A 25,041-nucleotide genomic window follows, 5' to 3' on the forward strand; every position below is an offset into this window, starting at 1 on the left:
TGTATATTGATACAAACTAAGAACATTTTGTCATACTACACTATACATTTCTACCTCTGATTAGGATATTTTTATATATTGTTAAAATTTGAGATTATCCTTATGCTATACACATTTGAAGATTATTTCTATAATGTTAAGCTTTAGTCTTTAAGCTATATAACTTATTAAGAATTACAGAATGACCCATATTTGTCATACTTATAGTTATTTTAGGTTCTTTAGATGCACAGATGTACTTCACATAGACAGGTAATCTTCAAACACTTCGAAGATCTACAGAATATGACATTTAAATGTTTTAATAATTTAAAATCCTGTTGACATGACTGCTCCTGGCATCACTGATCAACTTCTGAGAGAAAGATGGGCACCAAAGATACTCCATATGGAGCTTGTTTTCTTCATGGCAAAACTGAACTATTGTGCAACGAATTGCCCTTGCCTCAACTGCTAATACTAACGAGTTGTCCAATCTGGACAAGCAGGATACAAGGGTGGGTAAGCAACTGTGAACCTTATAAAGACAGAGTAGGACAGTCTTTCAAATATTCCTGCTTCTAAAAATGGTCTGTCAGATATTCTAGGCCTATAGCCAAAATTGGATGCCCCAACATTACGGAGACTTTGGATGACTGTCCAGCTGTACAGCCAGCTATTTCTATCATTTCTTGTAACTTTTGGAAGTCATTTGCTTGCACTTCCTGATTACTCAAGTAAAAATATTTTCCTTCTAAGGGCTTTTATGGGGTTAAAGACCAGATAGTTGGTCACAGTTACTAACCTCTCATACCTTAGCTAAGGCATATTAGTTATGAAACTTAGACTCTTTAGGATAGGACAAGTATTGGAATTATCTCTATTATCTGCCAATTACCTATAGCCTGGACATCTAAGTATGTGTTCCTTTCTTGATGTACTTGTTGGTTGAAGTTCCATTTTTGTGTATGTTACTACCCTTTCGTGCTCCTTGACAACACTTGATATTTGTTCTTATTGTAAATGCTTTTATAGTAGGAGTAGAATCTTATTATTTAGACAAAACAGGGAACTGTTGTAGGAATTCATTCTACCAACAGCTTTGGGGTACCAGCTTTAAGGTGTGGCTTCCTGTCTGTGAGCATGACCTCTTAAAAGGAGAAAGAGAAGTAGTGTGTGCTTTCTTGGGTTATGAAGACCGGAGTTAGGTGGCATGAAGCAGCCTGTGTTCCCAGCTCCCTTGATCCACAATTCTGAGAGTCTGTTGTTCCCAGCACCCTTTTAATGTGTGTGTGTGTGTGTGTGTGTCTATATTTTTGTTGTTCACACTACAAAAATCAAAACCCAAAAATTCCAGGAAGAACTGTATAGTAACTCCAGTTCCAAGGGATCTGACACTCTCATATAGACATACATGCAAGCAAAACACCAATACACACAAAAATAAAATGAATAAAAAAGAAAACTTTTCTCCAGAAAACTTTAAGGAAGAATTATTCCTCCCATAGACAGACCAATAAAATCCAATCACTGCACATGGAGTGAGGACATATCTTTTCTCACACTTGCAGTTCCTCTCTCCAGGGCCCACTGAAAGGTATAGCGGTAACTTTAGTGGTTCTCAACCTTAACCAGTCTCACCATTTTTCCACCATACCTTTCCCTTCACAACACTGTGAGGTGGATATTATTGTGTTCATTTCTCCCAATGCCTCTGTTCTGATGAGTAAATTGCTGAGTAAATTAAACCCAAGAAAATGACTTTTACTGGGGCCTTATAACCCAACTTTGTAAACAAATATCTCAATGATATTATAAAATGATCTCATAGAGGGTTTCAAAGGAACGATAACCTAGTAGCTCCTCAGAAAGCAGTACAAACTTGGCATACTAGCACGCTAGGTTGACCATAACAAAACTGGTATGAAATAGGAATCCTTTCAATATCAGTGTTTCTATGTGACTCTGTTTGCTCATCTGGCCAGTAATCTTGTCTGATCTTTATAAACAGGCCTCCTGAGTCAGTCTATATACTACACCATGTGAAAGGAGATCTTAAGTTGACTGAACAAAAGACTCTCTTCTTGGTCACATGAAATAACCTCAATAATTTCTTAATACCTGACACTAAATGGCAGTCTTTCAGTGGTAGGAGTGTCAGACCAGATATTTAAGATTCATTATTCATATATAAGAACCTTCCTTCTTTTTTCTTTCTTTTTAATTTTTTGAGAAATGTTTTTTCTGTATAGCCCTGGATGTCCTAGAACTCACTTTGTAGACCAGGCTGGCCTCTGCCTGCCACGTGCTGGTATTAAAGTTGTGCATCACCACATACTGCCTAGTGGTTATTTGAAACAGCCACATAAAGCTTAACTGATTTTCCATGTTCTTTTTTGAAAAGTAGGATCTTACTATGGAGTTCTGGCTGTCCTAGGACTCTCTATACAGACTAGGATGGCCTCAATCTTACAGAAACCAGTCTGCCTATGCCTTCCAAATGTCGGGATTAACCACTGACACCAGCTTTCTCCACAAGGAGTCTTCTCTCCAGCACTGTCACTATGAGAAAACCTACCATGGTAAAGTGGATTGCTGACCTCATGTGTCTCTTGGAATGCTTCCCCTGACTTTCCACAACTTCTTATGATGGGGCCATTTCAGCAACTACTAAGGTTTAAAAAAACCCAGGAGAGAAGCTAAATTGTGGTATATGCAATAAGCTTTCAATTAAAGTGGCCTTGTAATTTGCTTTAATTATTCCTTATAAATTGAGACTTATCTGAAAACCATGTTATAAACTAGAAATTTGTCTTTATATATCAGGTCAGGCATGACTGCACATATATAATCTTAGCACTCAGAAGGTTGATGCAGAAAACTACAAATTTGAGTCCAGTCTGGGACAAATGGTAAGAGCTACTCTTGGAACTTAATCCATAGCTGTTGTAGACAGACTTTTATTTCATTTATAGCAAACATGCCAGCTCTCTTGTCCCTCACAACATTCAGAGGATTTCCTGATGAATGTATGCATACAGTCAATGTCAATTTATCAGCTGTGTGAAACAGAGTCTTCTTGTACTCAAACACCTTTCATTTGAATTTGTACTTAGCAACTAAGGAAATATACATCCACAACCAAGCACTAGGCTGAGCTCTGGGAATCCAACTGAAGAGAGGGAGGAGGAAATTTATGACAAAGGAGGTCAGGATAAAAATAGAGAAATCGATAGAGACAGTTGGACCAAGCTCAAGGAAACACATGAACTCCAGACTAACAGCTGTGGAGCCTCATAGGACTGAACTAGGCCCTCCATATGTGGGAGGCAGTGGTGAAGCTTGAACTGTCCTGGCAGTAGCACCAGGATGTATCCCTAGTCCATGACCTAACTTCTTGGAGCCCATTAACTATGGTGGGATGCCATGCTTAGTCTTAATGTAGGGGGAGGGGCTTGGTCCTGCCCCAACTTAATGTTGTTGACTCCCCATGGGAATCCTTACTGGATGGGGGAGTGACTTCGGGGGAGGCGAGGAAGGGTGAGAGGGAGAACTGTAGTTGGAACGTAAAATGAAATTTAAAAAAGAACAAATATTCTTATATAAGTAATTTGTATTATTCTATTGAAATTTATAAAAGCTGCCTGTGAAACAAGTCATATGCATTAATACAACTTGAGTTGTAATACAGTAATCATTAGTAACATTTATTAATAGGAATAAAATCACAACAGCCATTCATGTTCATTATTAAATAAACCAACGTCATGTTAAATTTGATTACCTTTTGAAGTAAGGCACCAAGAGTTGCAACCCCATGGGACTGAATAAGATTGTCCTGGTTGATAGGATGCCTCTGAATAAAGTGCTTCACAATCAAGATAAATGTTGCAACTAGATTTTTCTCTAGTCTTGACTCTGTAAAAACAGGAAAACATCATTATCACAATCATTCGCATCAATTTGACATCACATATTTTATGTCATAATACACATTGCAACAAAGAAGCAATCCAATTCAGAAGCTTGCTTCTAAGACTCATTTATACAATGAAATCAGAAAAAGTAGCAACTACTTACAATATAATTGTATCCATATGTAAATACTTTCTTTACCATGATTTAACAATGTAGTAGGTTTTTTTTTTCCATTAAGAGAATAAACTAAAGATAGTCAAAAGTAAAATTATTATCTTCAATGTTTTAATGAAAGTATTATAAATTTACCGAACGATGGCTGTCAGGAGGGACGCTACAACAGTTATAAATAATTAAGTGGTATGGCATTTTATTTTCCAACTAGTTCTCAACTTTCTAAGTGACTAATTTAGGCTAATATAATTTAATTACCTGATGCCTTTGTGGAGGACAATGCCATACATTCCTGTTCAATTGGTGTTATTAATTCAGGAACTGTGTTTTCATTCCTTCCTTCAGAAGTCTGTCCTTCAATAAAGTGGCTTATTTGTTCCAGGATAGGAAAAAGTACAGTTAACCCACCTATACAATTGATGATGTCCTGAAAACAAAATTAAAATTTTTTAATACTACAATAAGAACAATGATATAATTCAGTATCTACAGGATATATGAAGACAGTTTGTTAATAAACTTTAAGCAATATATGGAATAGACTAAGGTGAAAGAATATTTAAGCAGACAGTCTCATAGATAACCAAAATGTACATTCAAAAGAGACCATTTCAGGTCATTTTTCTGTGCTTGTTTTATAGATTTAAGGAAGTTCAAACACAAGCAACATATAATGCAACTCCAACAATGCTAAGAACAAGCAATTGTCACCACACGGTTATGCATCAAAAATACAAGGGAGGAACTAGAAGTATGACTGACTCTTCAAATTTTAATTAACAAAAGATAGAATGGGTAAAGTAAGCTAAAATATGAAAAGTGCTGTATGCCTGACAGAGGATGTTATATGAAATAACTATTATTAATCATTAAAACATTCAAACCTACACTGATGTGTTATTGTACCCTTATAATTCTAGTACAAGAAAGGCTAGGGCAGGAACATTCCATGTTCAAGGACATCCTGGAAGGGAGTAAGAGAGAAAGAGAGTGGAGAAGGAGAGAAGGGGAGGGAAGAGAAACAGAAAGAGAAGGGAGGAGAGGAGATTAACAAATCTCCCATTTCATAAGGTTATTTGTTACAACTGCAGCTGAAAACACTTATTCAGCAAAACCTCCCAATACCAAATTCTTTGTGATACCTGAGTCTTCAAGAGCTATTCATATACTACATCCCTGCCACTTTATTTTGCATATTTTTAAATGATCTAAAATTTATTTTACCCATTAAATAAAAGGATAAAAAAGTATGTGTTGAGGGAAAAACATACTGATTTTAAAGAACTCTTTGTGTAGTAACTGAACTTTTTGGATGGCAAATATTTTCCTTCCTGTTTTTTTTTTTGGTTTTTTTTTTTTTTTTTTTTTTTTTTTGTCATTGCTGTGTTTCGTTTTTTATTTTTTTAGTTTTTTTTCATTCAAAAATTTACACTTCCTCCCCTCCTCCCATTCTCCTCCCTCCCTAAGAGAGGGTAGGAACCCTGCCCTGTGGGAAGTCCAAGGCCCTCCCCCCCTACATCCAGGCCTAGGAAGCTTTGCATCCAAATAGACTAGGGTCCCAAAAAGCCAGTACTTGCAGTTTCCAAGTCCTAGTGCCTTTATCAATGGTTTCTCAGTCAGTCCCCATTGTCAGCCATATTCAGAGAGTCTGGTTTGATCACATGCTCATTCAGTCCCAGTCCTTCTTGGTTTTGTGTGTGTGTGTGTGTGTGTGTGGCGGGGGGAATTACATTTTACTTAAGCACAAACTTATAACTGGTTTTCTCTTAATAATTCTGTTCCTGTTTTGCTTCCCACATTAGACAAAATGTTTGATTAGTTGATTTGTATAGCTACAATACAAAGTATTAAAGACTGATTTTCATATGTGCACAGCATACCTGAGAAAATTACACATAGCACACAAAACTAGTCTTTTAAAGCCAATATTACAATATTAAAAGGTAAGCAAAAGTTAAACTAAGGGTTTTTAAGCTGGCTAAGTTGATGGCATAGTTTACAAAGGTAAGTTTCAATAGTCATTCAACTACTGTAACTATTCATGCTTCAGAATATAAATCTGAAAAACATTTAATTAATTAATTAGAATTTTTGTTTTATTTTAGAGACAGAGTCTCAATAAATAGCCTTGGTCATTCTAAAATGCCTATATAGAGCAGGCTGAAAACAAACTCAAAGAGATCTGTCTCGCTCTGCCTCCTGAGTGCTGGGATTAAAGGCATGCACCACCATGTCCAGTGTTACATAAAATTTTAAAAGATAAAACCTGGGACATCTCACTGAGCAGGTTGGATGGCTCAGTGGATAAGAGTTCTTGCTCTGCAAGCATGAGAACCCAAGGTCTGAATTCAAATCCCAGACACCCATGTAAAACTCAGAGCATGACTGCCTGTAAACTGTAGCACCAGGAGAACAGAGACATGGTGATCCCGAGAGCTCACTGACTAAGGTAAGCCTAAAAGGCAAGATTTCAGTCCAATCCATGCAACTAGTGAAGAATAGATTTCTAACAGCATATATATGCATGCACCTCCCCTGGCCCCTCATCATCATTCAGGGCCTAGGAAGGTGGTTCAGTAGTAAAGCTGATGCCCAGAATAGAAAATGGCCTAGATCCAGTTTGTAATATTGAAAAAAAAAATTCAAGTTATGTGCTATGCTTAAGTAAAATTAAAATTAAATTAAATTGGTGTAGGAGGTTCTTCTGTCTATATGTTTGCATTCATTGGCCTTTTGATAGGGCAGAACTTAGATAGGCAGTGTAGACAGAACATAATGCTGGGAAGAGGGGCAGAGTGGCAGATGCCATGAAGCTTCTGCCTGAGACTGACGCTGGTTAGATTCCTTCCTGGTAAACCACGACCTCGTGGTGCTACACAGATTATTAAAAATGGGTTGAATCAAGATATGAGAGTTAGCCAATAAGAGGCTAGAGCTAATGGGCCAGGCAGTGTTTAAATGAATACAGTTTCTGTGTGATTATTTTGGGTGTAAGCTAGCGGGGAAGCTGGGACAAACAAGGGGCCCCACTCCCTACTACATTAAATTATATTAGGTTGCCTATTATATATAAGTATTAACTTACTTTAATGTCCCAATTCACTACTTTGTTTCCTGTTAATCTTCCATGCAAACAATTAGTAGACAAGTCAAGGCAAATTGAATTTTCACAAGCCTAAGAACAAAGGAAAAAATAGATCTTAGTGCACTTAGAACAAAATATAACTTTAATTACATACAGAATGTTTCATCATAATTTTAAAAGTACACAATAAAATCAATAACTTGCCTAGCATTTGCCTTTTACTGTTCTCTCTCTCTCTCTCTCTCTCTCTCTCTCTCTCTCTCTCTCTCTGTGTGTGTGTGTGTGTGCGCATCTTTGTGGAGCATGCAATCGGGTCTATGTCTGTGGAGGTCAGATGTACTCATCAGATCTTGGATGTCTTTAATCACTCTCTACCTTCTTCTTTAAGACAGTCTCTCTCACTGGATCTGGAGATCACCAATGAGCTACACTACTGGCGAGCAATCTCTCTACTTGTCAAGGACCCTCCACCACTGGGGTCAGAGGCACACATCATAAGGTCCATATGGGTGTTTGGGGGTCCAAACTTGGTCCTTATGTTTAGACATCAAATACTTTACCTACTGAGACATTTCAAGTCATTAAAGTCTCAAAAAAAAGTCAGAGACTAAATCTAAATTCTAAAGCACTTATTTATCAAAAGTATGTCACTGCTTTCAGTTCTTGGCACAAAGACAAGACTGAATTTTAAAGAAAGAGATGACTAAACACCTGCTACAAATAAGGACAAGAATGAGAAACAGTTGACTAGTGAAGAGTTTTCAAAGTACCATTTAACAAATTAGCATTTATTAATACTTGAGTTATTTTTTAAAATTGTTCAAAAAGCTGGTAAAAGAGATTAAACCAACTAAAATCTACTCTCACAGTATGATTTTTAAAGCATGTCATCAGTCTCCAAAAAGAATATAAACAATGCAAGAGCTCCATGAACTCACTCTAAAGACATGCATCATTATGTACACCATTTTAGAGAAACACAACTTCAATAAATTGATTTGTCTACATATTAATTACATTTCTTGGGGGAAAATAATAACTAATTTTTAATAGTAAAGATTTTTTAAAAAATTTCTGTCACAAGTTGGACAGTGGTGGTGCACACCTTTAGTCCCAGAACTCAGGAGGCAGAAGCAGGCAGATCTCTGAGTTTGAGGTTAGTCTGTTCTACAGAGTGAGTTGCAGGAGCAGCCAGAACTGCAAAGAGAAACCCTGTCACAAAAAACAAAACAAAACAAAACAAAACAAACAAACAAAAAAGCAGTCACAAAAAATATAATCTTAGTAACACTAAATTAAGAATTGTTTTATAAAAAGATGGCAACTATAATAATAAAAAGGTGGCGCACACCTTTAATCCCAGCACTCGGGAGGCAGAGGCAGGCGAATCCCTGTGAGTTCGAGGCCAGCCTGGTCTACAAGAGCTCGTTCCAGGATAGCTAGGACTATTACACAGGGAAAACCTGTCTTGAAAAAACAAAAATCAAAACAGAACAAAAAAACAGATGCTCATTACATGTCAAGAATATGTCACCCTAACAAAAAACCAAACCAAACAAAATAATACATTAATCAGTATACTATTTAGATTAGATCCAATGATTTCCTAGTCATCTGTGCTACATACTGGAGACTAAATAGGAGAGTAAAGACTAGAAGTTGCCAATTAAGAAGGTTATTATGGTTTGAACAAACATACTGTTGGAGAAAGTACATGGATCCTGACTGGACCAAAACTAATTTTTGGTAATAAGTATTTCAGGGAAAATTGAAAACCGATTATATACTCAATAATGTAAATAACTGTAAAACTATTCAGGGATGAAGTTTTATAGCTATAGCAAGATGCTCTTACAAATGACCTGAGAAAGGTCATCAAATACAACAAAATGTTAACAATTGGCTAATTTAGGATTATTATACTATTATCTTTTAAATAACTTCTAAGGTTTGAAATTTATTAAAATACAAAGCTGACAGAACATAGACTCTTATTAGGTCAGACGTAACAAATAAATAGTATGATCACGTGCCAGGTTGCTAAACTAGAAAAGGATGTTCTATATTATCTCACAATGAAAGTATCTTCTGTGTCAATGTAACATCAAATATGACGGAGGTAAATAATGCTCTTTGTGACACTTCTCTGCTTTCTTCCTCCCAATTCTATCTTATGTCTTTTTCTTTCAGTCTTAGTTCCAATTACTTTTGGTAACTAGGTCTTTGAAGGAAAATAACTAGACATGGCAGGTATACCAAAAGGTTTTTCTATCCTTTAGAAAACATCTCTTCTTCCCTCAACATCATTATCTTAAAAAGTGAACCACGGTTTGAGTATGACTGTTTCACCTCTTTCTTAATATAACTAGAGAAATACAAGTTTAAAAGGTTTCTTTCACTAAAACCAACTCAGACAAACTCCTGAAACTAGTTCAGGTCACACTAGTAGAATGACATAGCACCTGAACTCTAGTTAAGGAGTTTTGCCTCAACTTTTGTTGCTTACCAACTTCCTTAAAAAAAAAAAAAAAAAAAATCATGATGGAATATCATGATGGAAGCCCCTCCTCAATTGCCAACTGAAATGACAAAAGGAATAAAACGATGAATTCGAGCTCACAGCAGTTACAAATATGGACAATCTATGCATTTACTCTGACCTTTGCTGTGTACTGAAGGAGGATGTTACTTGGTAGGCCAGCCATATCATAGTCTTGACACTTCCAAGGGCTTAAGCAATTTGGACCTGAAAATGAGTTACATACACACACATACATCACTGAATATATGTGGTATCCTTAGTTCTATGTTACCAGAATAAAATTTAAAATCAAGATGCTTCTACCTACTCAAATAACATAGCTCAAACATGCTGTGTAACATGTACTTTAGTTTTATATCACCTATACATTTTTCAAAAACCTAAAAAATTTGGGGAGATGATCCATCTCTGCTGCAGAAAGAACACTGGATGTAGCATTATGGAAATATTATAAAATACAAAAATTGTATTGCTTTATTAAATGTAAATATTTTCAAAAGTATAAAATATAAAAACATTAAAAATGTGATAATGAGCATGGAGTCACACAACTTTAATCCTAGCACTCAGAAGGCAGAAGCAAGCAGATCTCTGTAAATTCAAGGCTAGCCAGGGCTATCTGATAGGACTCTTCCAAAAAAAAAAATCAATCTGAACAGAAAGCAGAGAAATGGAAAGTAGGTAACAGTTTAAGTACTGTAAATAGGTAACAGTGGTCTATTTCATTTGCAACTAAAATGTAAGCTCAAACAAGGTTTCACGGGACATATAATGAAAGAAAAACATGCATGTATATGTGGGGGGAAGATATGTGCACATGTGTATAAGTACATGTGCTCGTGAGGCCAAAGGAAGATACTGGCTGTCTTCTTCTATCTTTCTCTTCCTTTGCCTCTGCTTACTAAGCATAACCCAATGTGAGTCACAACTGGAGCCACCTTATTGTTTTTTAAATAGGTCTTTTATTCTACCTGAAGTTCATCATTTTAGCTAGGGTGGCTGGCCCAAAAGCTCCTAGGACCCACTTGTCTTCACAGATTAACTGGGGTCCTAATCATCTGGAAACACTGATGCCATCTGAGCAGGGTATTTTGATGAAAAACAAGCTACACTGCAGAATTATGCCCATGACTCTTAAAATATTTAAATTTCAAATATTCTGATAGACTACAACTATAAAACTGTATGTTAGAATTATATAGTAATTACTATATTATATTAAAAATCACAGCTAAAAGGGAAAAAATAAAGCCAAGAACATTTATAATGCTATCCAAGATTACCTAAGTGTCCTGCCATCAGAAAATCTTCAGGTATTAAAAAATGATTTTTATAATTATAAAATTATAATTATATGAATTATAAAAAAGTGACTCTTAAAAAAGTTCTGGTTTAAGACTCATGATTTTTGAATTAGTTATATAATTTATGTAGATAGTCTTATATTTAATTTCACTGACTCATTCACATCTGTCAAAAGAACCGACAGTGTTACAGACAGAACTGAATGACCTTAAAATTCACTCTAAAAACATAATTTCCAATATGACTGTATTGTAATTAGAGTCCTTAAATAGAAAACTGAAGTTAAATGATATCATAAGAATAGGGTTCTAATATGACAGGGTCCCTCATAAGAAAAGGAAGAGACACTGTAGAGATCTGATCTTTTTCCCTGTCCATATACATGTAGAGGAAAGATCAAATTGAGATTACAGTAAGGGGCTGCATAAAACCAAAAGAAGCCTCACTAGAAAACAATATTCATATTGCCTTAATCCTGGAAAATGAATTCTGGTGACTGAAGATGCAGGCTGTAGTACTTTATTATGGTGACCCCAGGAGACTAACATAGGCAGAAGTTTCAAGAATTAAGAAATTTAAGTATTCCTCAAAATGGGGCTAGAAAGATGGCTCAGTGGTTAAGAGTGCTTACTGCTTTAGCAGAGGATCTGGGTTAGGTTCCCAGCACGTTTACCAAGTAGCTCCGATTGCCTTTAACTCCATTTCTAGGAGATCTGATTCCCTCTGGCCTGTCAGGATACATGTACACACATGGTGCACATGAACTGACAAAGATGCACACATACATACACATACAAAAGTAAATCTCTATTTCCTAAATGCTAGTTTTAGTTATGCCTAAAGAAAAGTATAGTATACAACAGACTTTTCCTTTCAGTTCCAATTAAAACAACCAGAGGTCTATAATGCAGTTCAGTGTTTATTATGTGCTAGATCCCCAAAATATGACTGACTGAATGACTGACTGAATGAATGAATCAGTGAATGAACTGATGAACAGATTCTTCAGATCAAATAACTCTTTAGGATGCACTCAGACAAAAGGGGGCTGGGGGAGAGACAATGCTAAGTAGTGTGGCTATATATGCTTACCTGCTAAATATAAGGCCTTGACCTGTGAAGGCTGGAGTGCTTCATGGAATACAGTAACAGAACCTAGCTGGCCTTCCAAGGATGTGGGGCAACCCCATTCACTATCTTGAGTTCCAGCTGAAATTAATTTCGTAATTAATCTTGATTTTTCAATTGTTCCACCCCAGGAGGCCGATGACAATATTCCACCAAATGATGTCCGGTGAGGGGTTATGGGAGTAGAAAATGGTGGATCTGGGATTTGAGATGGTGGAGGAGTAGTGGTTCTTTGCCCAGCTGAACCAATACAACAGGAAGTAAATGGCTAAAAATTAAACACATGACAAAAATTATTTAAAATCATACAACTTGAAATAAATTTCTCTCTTCACATTTAAACAGTGTAAAGCTGGTAGCATATACTTAAGTCTTGGCATTGGTGAAGACCAAGGCAAAGGGTTCATGAGCTGATAATAAGACCCTATCGCAAAAAACACAAAACTAAACAATGAACTGAAATACTATGGAGCTGAACATGTAGCTCCATGGTAAAATACTTGTCTAGCATGTATGAAGCTTGGGTTTGATACCAACCAATGGAAAGATAAATAACTAAATTTAAAAATTAAGTAAAAATAAGAGGAAATTATTTATATAAAAGTAAGCAAATAAAAACTTTGAAAATAGAAGTGGAAGTCAATTTTTCAACTGGATCACAACATAAATAGAAATATATACCTAAGACATCAATATCAAATTTATTTTTAACTGAGATAAAACAGACATTACTTTTATGAATCAATAAGTCTTTTGATGGGTATTTTTTTTTGTTTTGTTTTTTCGAGACAGGGGTTTTGTGTGTGTGTGTGTGTGTGTGTGTGTGTGTGTGTGTGTGTGTGTAGCTTTGGAGCATGTCCTGGAACTAGCTCTTGTAGACAAGGCTGCCCTTGAACTCACAAAGATCCGTCTGCCTCTGCCTCCTGAGTGTTGGGATTCACTACTGTCCCGCAATGGGTATTATTTTTTAAAAGTTAAAAGAGCTTTACTATTATCTAAAATATAGATAATTACTTTTCCCCTACACAATTTCTTGGGTATTATGTAACAGTATAATGTTAATTAAAAGCTACCTTCAATAGTCATGATGAGAAATAAGAAACTTACTAGGAAAATCATACTGACAAATATTCTACTTCATCCAGCAGACTTTCTTAAATTAGCCAATCTTAAAAAGCTTTCCTAACCTGTGTGGAGAATAAAGCTTGAAGCTACTTCATCACTAGTTCAAATTTAATAAAGATATTTAACAGAGATAGAAAAGTATACCATAACATTTTAAGGAAAAAAATTATAATATATTTTCTAAATATTCTCAGGCTATTAAAAAAAAAAAACAAAGAAGCTACACATACTGACCTCATTCATGGCAGGAAACCTGAGAGGAGCAGAAACCTTTTGTTGTCCATTGTCATAGATATAGACAATACTCTGACCAAAGGGCCTTTTCCCAGGCATGTGAACAATGGTTATGTTGTGCTAATGAAGTAAAGCACATATTAAAATGACTAAAATTACATCATGTCTTTGCAATAACATATGCTTACAGATTATTACTACATAATTTGTGTGAACAAAATATTAAGGAAAGCTACAATGCTGACTCAATGATGTTCTCAAAACAAGCAACAATTTTTTATGTACTATAAAACGATTAAGTCTTTATCAGAAGACTCACAAAAATTGTTTCTTCTGAATTTTCTAAGGTTCTAAATATTCTTAAAATTATTTTCTTCAAGGAGAACCATTTTACATTTTTGAGGTAAGCAACAAAAATACATTGATTTAACATTAATTCATTAGAAATTAATATTGGCAGACGAAACCTCCTCCTATAAATGCATCAAATGTTATACTTCTTCTTTTTTTTAAGACAGGGTTTCTTTGTAGCTTTGGAGCCTGTCCTGAAAATAGCTCTTGTAGACCAGGCTGGCCTTGAATCTCATAGAGAGTTGCCTGCCTCTGCCTCCTGAGTGATGAGATTAAAGGTGGGTACTGTTATACATCTTAAAGGAAAGACAGAATGAAGAGTTTGATGTGGCATCCTGAAGTCTTACCCAGAGAGAATCACAGAAACTGTGGTCAGGAAGCATAACTGTTGCATATTCTCTTTTTGTGCACACTGCCACAACCAACATACCTGAGTGAGTAATAAAAGCTTCAAAACCCATTCCACTTCCTGTAAAAAAACTAACAAAAATATATGTTATCAGAACCTCTGAAATAAAGTAGACAAGTCTCTTCATCATTGAAGTTCACCATCGTGAACATATAATGTGATTACAAATATCTTTATCAACAATGCTGCAATCTTAATTCTATTGCTATACAACAACTTGGTTTCAGTCATTTTTTAAATCCATTTTTGGCATAAACGTTAAAAAATTATAAAAGGTAACACTGGAAGTGGGATTTCATTATCAAGCTAGAGCAGTGGTTTTCAACCTTCCTGATGCTGTGATCCTTTAATATACAGTTCATGTTGTAGTGACCCCTAGCTATAAAATTATTTCAATGCTACTTCATAACTGTAATTTTGCTACTGTTACAAAGCAAATATAATTATCTGTGTTTTCTAATGGTTTTAGGTGACCCTTGTGAGAGGGTCCTTCGATGCCCCCCCAAAGGACTCACAACCCACAGGTTGAGAATCTCTGAGCTAGAACAAAGCCACAAATTTCAAATCTTTTAAAGTCTTCCAAACATCCAGAAAGTACACATAAAAGTTTTAATGATAAGGCATATTAAAAATTATTAGCTACCTGAGGCCGAATGTTTTACATGAGAACACAACTCCTTCAGTGCAACAGTTTACTATTTCTTCTCCACTTTATACTACTTACATTTTTGTTTTCTAAAGTTACTCAGCATTTAGCCAGGCAAATATACAAAATACAGAATTATTTTGAAAGCAATAAAGCACTTCTAAACTATATACAGGCACAAGATAAAAAATTTTCATATAAACTGTTATAGATACTTTATCCTACTTAAGAATGTGACAATCTTCATTTATATTCCACAATTTGTACCATTACCTATATAATTGTTTTCTTTTTCCTCCTTTGTTAGCAGTGTCAAGGGGTAATTGATCCTGATCTAAGCAAAACCAAGCAGAGAAGGAAAATGCAGACCCAGGCCATTTCTGAATGGCAGGCACAGAAATTCCTGCCATGCTATGTGACAAATTGAAATACTGCAGTGCACTCTCAAGATTGAGTTTCCGTGCCATTGTCAGAATTGCACGAGTCACAGGAATGGTATACGGGTGAATAAACTCAGATTCGTCTACTCTCAGCAATCGTAGTAGTCGACGGATTTCTTCTGAGCTCACAGACAGACTCCCCAATGAACCATGAATTGTTATCAAGTTCTCAGCACAAGTTCGATGTAGGGAAGAATGGGATTCAAGGGTTTCAATGATTCTTATTCCCATGTTTGCATTCACACACATAGTTCGGCTCTGTTTATTAATACAACAAATTTTTTTCAGCCAATCAGAGATGAATATTTGTAGGTCATGTGATTCTAGCTCCGGAAGCCACTGGATAAGAACCAAGAGAGGATGGACATTACTAATGCCCAAAATACCAACTGAAGTATGATCACCTTCTACAGCCTGAAAAGTGACACAGAAGTAAAAGGTTAGTTACTATTCTTAAAGTTGAAACAAAGGAACTTCACATCATAATTAAAACTTACCATATTCATAAGTTCTTTAAGCAGTTCTAGTGATGGCTGACCCAAAGATTTTAATACCTCAAACATGTGCATATAGCCAATTCTTTCTTTAAATACTTCCTAGAGGGGAAGACAACATATGAAAGCACATTTCCAATGACTAAATTTGTTGGAATATTAAATATTAAAAATTATTTGGTTAATAAAATCCAAGAAAAGATTATGAGATCAGGTTTTTTTATTATTATTTTCATTGAGTTCTACATTTTTCCCTGCTCCCCTTCATACCTCTCCACTCCCCTTCAACCCTCTCCCAAGGTCCCCATGCTACCAATTTACTTAGGAAATCTTGTCTTTTTCTACTTCCCATGTAGATTAGATGTATGTATGTATTTCTTAGGGTTCTCATTGTTGCCTAGGTTCTCTGGGATTGATTTGTGAGCTGGTTTTATGTTTAAAAACCACCCATGAGTGAGTACATGTGATAATTGTCTTTCTGTATCTGGGTTACCTCACTCAAAATGATGTTTTCTAGCTCCATCCATTTTCCTGCAAAATTCAAGATGTTGTTATTTTTTTCTGCTATGTAGTACTCCATTGTGTAAATGTACCACATTTTCCTTATCCATTCTTCGATTGAGGGGCATTTAGGTTGTTTCCAGGTTCTGGCTATGACAAACAATGCTGCCATGAACATAGTAGAGCACATGTCCTTGTGGCACGATTGAGCATCCTTTGGATATATACCCAAAAGTGGTTATTACTGGGTCTTGAGGAAGGTTATTTCCTAACTTTCTGAGAAACTGCCACATTGACGAGAGCAGTTTTGTTCTCTGATTACTATCTATGTGCATCTATATCCATCCCCTCCCACAACCCTAGGGTCTTTTCTATGTTGCCTAAGCTGCCCTTAAAATTGCAATCCTTCTATCTGTCTCACCTATCTCAGAAACTGGGATAACAGGCATATGCCCTTGAACCTGACTATATCAATCTTAGAATAGATGCTATATTATTTCTGTAATAAGTCCAGCAAAATGAAATAGACTAAATTAGAAACAACTGTGTTAAAGAACTCTTTTCTGTATATTAACTTATATGACACTTCCTTTACCCTCATCTCCATCCCTCTCCCTCCCCCACCCCAAAACAGGGTTCAACTATATATAGCTTTGGCTGGCCTGGAGCTCTATGGGGGGGGGGGCGGAGAGAAGGAAGGAAAAACATCAAGCAAGGAATAAATTAGATAGATTCCTCATTAATGTGGTGGCCCAGAACTAGGAAGGTACAGACAGAGGGAATGAGTGTTCAAGGCCACACCAGGCTATATACTAAGGCCCGCTTTAAATAACAAGGACTACAGAGAGATGCAGCTCAGTAGCAGAGTGGAGGCCCTGAGTTAGGTCTATAACAATGCTCAAATTTTAGTGGCCAAAATAAGAGTACAAAGAATTTTCTCTCTATTCTCTGTGTCTAAATGATCTAGAGCATCAATTTCACAATAGTGTTCCTAAAATCATGCACATTTTTTAACTTAAAGATTAAAAATAAAATATAAAGACTACCAAAAACCTAGAAAAAAACAAAATCAGTCCATTAAATTAGGCAAAAATAGATACACCAACCATAAAAGGGTTTAAACAAAAAAATCAGTTATCTCTATAAGGAACAGATTGTATGCCAAGGGTAAGAATAATGTTGTTTTGATGGGGAATCTCTGTTAGCCAATGATCTTTAAGAGGTTGGACCAGGTTAGGGTGTGACCTTTTGGGTACCTGGAGAAAGCCAGTGGCCCGCCCAGGGTTCTCTCTTTGGTTCCCATGCTACACAGCTGAGGCTGGACTTCTCATTCCTGTTTTGTGAGTTTGCCCCTTATAATAAAGAAGAATATAATTGGTATATCTTGGAGTTAGCCTGGGATTCTTTGATCTGTGTCCTTCAACAATTGGCTTGGGGACCATTACATCCACTTTTTGGGACCCTGGCAGCTCCACCCAGCCACCACTGGGTCACACATAGGTATTTGGGCACTGACCCTCCTTGTGCGTGGCTCTACAGCAACCTCTGGCCTCAGTGGCATCCCAGAGCCGCTCTGGGTCTGGCTTCCCGGGCATGCTGCAAAGGCTCAGGTGGGGTGTGGGATTCCCTGGATGTCTCTGTTGGCATTGCTGCCTTCCTGTCCCTCCAGTACCCACGCTGCGGCCATGGAGGGATCTCTGCGGAGTGCAGGGTCTGTGATTTGTACTGACGGAAGGCTCTGGATTTTCGCTTTATCCTGGTCACCAACTTTCAAAATCACTTTGATCACTTTAATAACTGATCCTAATTTAAGCATATCTTTCAGTATCTAATGGGTTAAAACCAATTTGAAAAGTCCTTGGTTAGGATTTTCCAACCATGCAGATACGATTGCGACACTTGCTAGCCAGTAACAGTTATTGCACATACTTCAATTCAATATACCTATGACAGGTGAGATTTACAATGTCAATATAGCAAATAATTTATCAATGCAAGACAACAGCTTTTTAACTTATACCATGTATGGTATTGTGCAAGGATTATGTGATTCTCATCCTAAATCCCTATATTTCATTCCAGGGATTAGCTTTGTATTTCATATTTTCTCCTTTAAAAATGGTCTGATAACAGAGCCATGAATGAGGCACTTTAAGACTGATAATGACCAGCTAAAAGGAAAAATCGGCACTCTGGAGAAGGATACGACCAATCTGGTAGACCAAACCCAGTCAATGATGGAGGGTGAAGAGGCACTGTCTGAGAGAATTCATGCTGAATGTATTAAGCAAAATCTGTTAAACACTTATGATAGATTGATGGATAGGGTGTCTATCCACGAAGGTAATACGTATGCCATAAAAGTTATATCCAAGATCCAGAGTAAACGATCTCCACTGGAACAGGTACTGGGGAGTAACCACTGAGCAAGTGAGCCAGAGCCAGAGATTGCTGAGAGTTCTGATGTGAATCTGGGACCTTCAAGGGAGTAGGCCTAAGCCAGGACCCCTGTGGGTCTGAACGTGAGTCTAGGACCTCCTACCAGGAACTAGGCCGGAGCCAGGACCTCTGCCAGTCTAGGCATGCATGTGGGACCTCTGAGGGAGTAGGCAGGAACCAGAGATTTCTGCGGGGCCAGGCATGAGTCTGGGACCTCAGAGGGAGTAGCCCTTAGCCAGGACCTCTGTGGGCCTGGTCATTCATCTGGGACATCAAAGGTAATAGGCAGGAACCTGGAACCTCTGTGGGTCCAAGTGTGAGTCTGGGACCTCTGAGGAAGTAAGCTAGAGCCAGGTCCTCTGCGGTTCCGGGCGCACCTGAGCCTGAGAACTCCGAGGCAGTAGACCAGATCCAGAAACCTTTGCAGGACCAACTCTACGCAGGGGACATCCACAGGAGGGGATCCAGACCAGGATTTACAGAAACAGGTAAAAGCCAGTAACCTAGTAGGTCTGAGACAACAAACTCCAAGGGAGCAGAGAAAAACACAGGAGCACTGAGCTATCTCCAGGAACACAAAGTAACCAATGGGTAAACTAGAACTATGGCACTGACTGTACCACGAGGAACAAGCATCTGAGCTTTGGATTCTATGGCACCTAGAAGATTAATCAACATAATCTCAGACAGCCCCAACCACATCTATTAGAGGAAAAGATGAGTAGGAAAGGTAAGAAGATCACACGCTACACCACAAAGATCAACACAATACCAGTAAAACCTAAAGACCCTACAACAGCAAGACTTGAACAACCAAATATAGATGAAGCAGAAGAAAATGACCTAAAAAAAATAACCTCAACAGAATGTTTAAAACTCTTAAATAGGAAATAAGAAATTCTCTCAAAGAAATGGAGGAAAAGACAAAATTTGGAAGACATCAGCAAATCCCTCAGGGAAAACCAAGAAAAAGAAATCAAACATATGAAAGAAATTATTCAAGACTTGAAAACTGAAATAGAGACAATAAAGAAAACACAAGATATGGGAATTATAGAAACAGAAATCATGAGAAATGATCAGGAACCACAAAAGCAAGCATGAACAGCAGAATACAAGAGATGGAAGAGAGAATCTCAAGTACTGAGGATACAATAGAGGAAACAGAATCATCAGTTAAAGAGAACATTAAATCTAACAAAAGCTTAACCCAAAATATCCAGGAAATATGGGACACCATGAAAAGAAAATCTAAGAATAGGTATAGAAGGAGAAGTTCAACTCAAAAGCACATAAAATATATTTAACAAAATCATAGAAGAAATCGTTACCAACCTAAAGAAAGATATGCCTATAAAGATACAAGAAGCTTACAGAACACCAAATAGACTGAATAAAAAAAAGGTCCTCTCGCCAAATAATCAAAACACTAAACATACAAAGTAAAAAAGAATATTAAGAGCTGCAAAGGAAAAAGGCCAAATAACATATAAAGGTAGACCTATCAGAATTATATCTGACTTCTCATTGGAGACAAAGAAAGCCATAAGGTTATGGTCAAGTGTTATTCAGACATTGAGACCATGGATGCCAGCCCAGACTACTATACCCAGTAAAATTTAAAATCACCACAGAAAGGCAAAACAAGACATTTCATGACAAAAGTAGGTTTCACCAATACCTAGCTACAAACTCAGCCCTGCACAAAATACTACAAGGAAAACTCCCACCCAAGGAAGTTGGCTACACCAACAAAAACACAGACAATTGATGGTCTCATAGCAGCAAATCCCAAAGAGAAAAACACACAAATTAACATTACCAACAATAAAAAGTAAATTAACAGGAGATAGCAATCACTGGTCATTAATATCTAACAAAATAGACTTCAAGCTAAAATCAGTCAAAAAAGACAAAGAGGTCATTTCATATTAGTCACAGGAGAAATCCATCAAGAAGAAATCTCAATACTGAACATCTATGCCCCAAATACAAGGGGACCCTCATATGTAAAAGTAACACTTCTAAAGCATAAATAATATATTAAATCCCACACACTATTAGTGGGAGACTTTAACACTCCCCTCTCACCACAGGTCAGTCAGACAAAAAAAATGAACAAAGAAATAAGAGAACTAACAGGTGCTGTGACTCAAATGGACTTAATAGGCATCTATAGAATACTCTATCCAAACAGAAAAGAATACACCTTCTTCTCAACATCTCATGGAACCTTCTCAAAAATTGACCACATACTCAGTAACAAAACAAACCTTAACAAATACAAAAAAATTGAAATAATCCAACGTACCTTATCAGATCACTATGTTTTAAAACTAGAAGTCAAGAGCAATACTAATTCCAGAAAACCCACAAACATATGGAAATTAAACAATGCTCACCTGAATCATCAATGGATCAAGGAAGAAATAAAGGAAGAAATTAGAAACTTGCTAAAATTCAATGAAAATGAGCACACAACATACCCAAACTTATGGGACACAATGAAAGCAGTGTTAAGTGTTCATAGCACTAAATGCCTACATGAACAAGCTGGAAAAAACACACTAGTGAATTAACATAACATTTGAAAATTTTAGAACTAAAAGAAGCAAACTCACCTAAGAGAATCAGACAGGAAATAATCAAATTGAGAGCTGAAATCAACAAAATAGAAACAAAGAAAACAATACAAAGAATCTGTGAGACAAAGAGTTGGTTCTTCGAAAAAACCAACAAAACAGACAAACCTTAATCTAAACTAACCAAAAGGCACTGAGAGAATATCCAAATTAGCAAAATCAGAAATGAAAAGGAGGACATAACAACAGACATGGAGGAAACACAGAGAATCATCAGGTCATATTTCGAAAACCTGTACTCCATAAAATTGGAAAGCTGAAAGGAAATGGGCAATTTTCTGCATAAATATCATTTACCAAAATTAAATCAAGACTAGATAAGCAAATTAAACAGACCTATAACTGCTGAAGAAATAGAAACAGTCATCAAAAGTCTCCCAACCAAAAAAGGCCCAGGACCAGATAGTTTCAGCTCAGAATTCTACAAGACTTTCAAAGAAGTAATACCAATACTCCTCAAATTGTTCCACACAATAGAAACAGAAGTAACACTGCCAAACTCTTTTTATGAGGCTACAATTACCCTGATACCCAAACCACAGAAAGACATTACTGCGAAGGATAATTACAGGCCAATCTCACTCCTGAACATTGATGTAAAAATACTAAATAAAATATTAGCAAATCAAATCCAAGAACACATCAGAACCATCATCCACCATGATCAAGTTGGCTTCATCCCAGAGATGCAGGAATGGTTCAACATACAGAAATCTGTCAACCTAATCCACCATATAAACAAGCTGAAAAATAAAAACCACATGATCGTCTCATTAGATGCCGAAAGTTTTTGACAAAATACAACATCCCTTCATGATAAAGGTCTTGGAGAGAAAAGGGATACAAGGAACATACCTAAACATAATAAAGGCAATAGATAGCGAGCCAACAGCCAATATCAAACTAATTGGAGAGAAACAAACTCCCAGCGATACCACTAAAATCAGGAACAAGACAAGGTTGTCCACTCTCTCCATATTCAATATAGTTCTTGAGTTCCTACTAGAGGGTTAAACAGGGTCAGAAAAAACCTTTTAGTGACTTTTTTCAAAGATTAACTAAGGCTGGACAAATAGGAGTAACAGACTCATAAGGTAGATATATACTTATTAAATCTTTGGCTTTTAAAAATGCCAACTTAGAATGGAAAATGATCCTTGGGCCTTTAAAGGTCGGATCAGCACCAATGGATGAATGGATCTGGATACAATGAATGTTGAGACATTTGACTATAATAATAAATTGGGTAGGAGAAGTGATTTCCAATGGTATGAGAAAACAGCAAAATGCTAAATGTTTTAATTGTGGTTTTAAATCTGAGAAGGGATTTTAGACAAGAAATTCCTAGAAATAATATCTACTCTAGAAATGGCAAGAATATGAGGACTCAGCCTGTCTGAAGAAGGGTGGCAAAGGCTGACACTGGACCAATAAATGTAGGTTCACAAAGGACAGACAAGACAATCCGATACCACTGGAGAACTCCCTGGGGGGCCTCTTGCAGGTCCAATGGTCCAATCTTTCCAGTTAGTGTGGAAAACATGTCCCACAAAAAATTTTAAAAATCCAGTGCCTGCTGTAAAAAACCATACTGGTCTGAATGTTAAAATAGACGTGGAGGAGAAATAAAAAACTCTAATAGGAAATAAAAAACATATTCTGGCAGATTTCTATAAATGATCAAAGACCAAAGCTAAAAATGTAAATGGCATTGCTATTGAGGGCTTGAAAGACATGGATGCGGATGTAAATATCATTCATTACTCCAGAATCTTGGCATCCAAATTGACCTCATCAAGAGGCAGATATTCAGTTCCTAGGAATTAAAACCCTATCTCAAGTTAAACAATGCATGAAATGGGGTAAATGCATTGGGCCAAAAGAAAAAAAAAGGGAAGGCTGAGGCCCATATGTAGCTAATACTGAAATGAATTTATGGAGTTGTGACCTGTTGCAGCAATGAAATATTGAGGTTAACATTCCTGCAGTCCCAAAAACTTATGGTTTCTGGGAAAGATATTATAAGGTATTAAAGACAAAGGTCATCAGCCATTCAGGCTGTTCAAGAACACAAAACTATTAGCAAACCTTCAGAGGTTCTAATGGTCCTGCCTTTAAAATGGTTAACTGAGAAACTATGGGTTAAATAATGGCCTAATAGAAAGCTTTAAAACAGTTGGTACAGAAAAAAACTAGATGCTCAACATATTAAAAATTCTACCATTCCTTAAAATTCTCCTGTATTTGTTGATAAAAAGAAATCTAAAAAATGGAAAATGATAACAGATCTTAAAGCTGTCAACAAGGTTATTAAACCTATGGGCCCTCTATAATCTGAAATTCCTCTGCCTTCTCTGTTACCAAAAGGATTTAAAGGATTGTTTCTTCACTATACCTTTACAAAAAAAGGACTGAGAAAAATTTGCCTTCACAGTGCCTACTTATAATAATTCTCAGTCTACTAGGAAATACCAATGGACCATCCTCCCACAGAGAATGCTCAATAGCCCCACCCTGTGCCAAAACTTTGTCAGTCAAGTCATTAAAAATAGTATGTAAGCAATTTTATAAGTCTGTAATTTACCATTACATGGATGACATTTTGTTATCTGATTCAAATACAGATACCTTAAAAAGAATGTTTCAAAAAGTAAAAAAAAAAAAAAAAAAAAAATGCCTAAATGGGGATCACAAATTGCTCCTAAAAAGATTCAAAGAGGAGATTCTGTCAATTACTTAGGTTACAAAATAGAAAAAATTTCTTTCTCCATGCCTATTTTGTCTATATTGTATTTTTATTGAATATATGTCTTTATAAATAATGTTTACATTTTCCACAATAAATATTGGATTTTTCTACAGATCCCTTTCCTCCAACAATCTTTAAAGTTTCCAGGAAGAAGATGTGGCCCCAGAGCAATGACTCCACCTGGTTAAGATAAAATCATGATGCTGACAGCACTAAAATAAAGATTGGTTTTTTGGGTACTAGCTGTTAAAATGGTGCACCTTCTCACAACATTCTGGTCAGAACTTCAAAGAAAAACTTTGAAAACCCTATCAACTACTCAGAAATCATTTGCAATTATACTAGACAACAATCTAAAGAGACAGCAAAAGAGAAAAAATTGAATGGGATAACAGGTAATTTACTGTGAACTTATTCATACTAATAATAATCATAATGAGTAATAAAATAAAAACTTGTGAGCTATTATTCATGGACAATTTACATTTGTACAGTTTGTTATATATTAACAGAAGTTCAAATTATATTTGTTATTCTGTTTACAATATTTGTACACCTATGCAAAGTTATTTCATCAGATTGTATGCATCCATGTTTCTATCTTTTTAAGACATTTTGTATATTGATACAATTTTAGTATACATTTATCATATTACAATATATATTCCTACCTCTGATCAAGATACTTATATATTGTTTACATTTTGAGGTCACTGTCTTCCTTTACTGCAAAGTTGTTTAAATATTGTTTAATATTCTGATATAAAGTCTTAGTCTTTAAGTTATACAGGTATTAAGTATAATAGGTCAATAGTTATTCAAATTTGTTATACATATAGTCAGATTAATTAGGTTCTTTAGATACATTGAGATTATAGTG

General features: G+C 36.2%; 1 protein-coding gene across 5 annotated transcripts in view; it reads right to left on the bottom strand.

Annotated features, from left to right (window-relative positions):
• The window catches only part of Nbeal1 (neurobeachin like 1), a 204,009-nt gene that overhangs the window by 114,815 nt on the left and 64,153 nt on the right, over positions 1 to 25,041 (bottom strand). For all 5 annotated transcript variants that reach the window (XR_005286474.1, XM_038338491.2, XM_038338490.2 and 2 more), the window contains 9 exons: positions 15,834 to 15,932; positions 15,170 to 15,750; positions 14,189 to 14,321; positions 13,491 to 13,610; positions 12,096 to 12,399; positions 9,817 to 9,902; positions 7,157 to 7,246; positions 4,330 to 4,498; positions 3,764 to 3,897 (listed from right to left, as the gene is read on the bottom strand). Coding sequence is in view for 4 of the 5 variants with exons in the window: in XM_038338491.2 (XP_038194419.1) it covers positions 3,764 to 3,897; positions 4,330 to 4,498; positions 7,157 to 7,246; positions 9,817 to 9,902; positions 12,096 to 12,399; positions 13,491 to 13,610; positions 14,189 to 14,321; positions 15,170 to 15,750; positions 15,834 to 15,932 (1,716 nt within the window). In the remaining variant the exon portion in view is untranslated. The remainder of the gene's footprint in view (positions 1 to 3,763; positions 3,898 to 4,329; positions 4,499 to 7,156; positions 7,247 to 9,816; positions 9,903 to 12,095; positions 12,400 to 13,490; positions 13,611 to 14,188; positions 14,322 to 15,169; positions 15,751 to 15,833; positions 15,933 to 25,041) is intronic.

Source organism: Arvicola amphibius, chromosome 8, assembly GCF_903992535.2.
Source record: "Arvicola amphibius chromosome 8, mArvAmp1.2, whole genome shotgun sequence".
Classification (NCBI taxonomy): Eukaryota; Metazoa; Chordata; class Mammalia; order Rodentia; family Cricetidae; genus Arvicola; species Arvicola amphibius.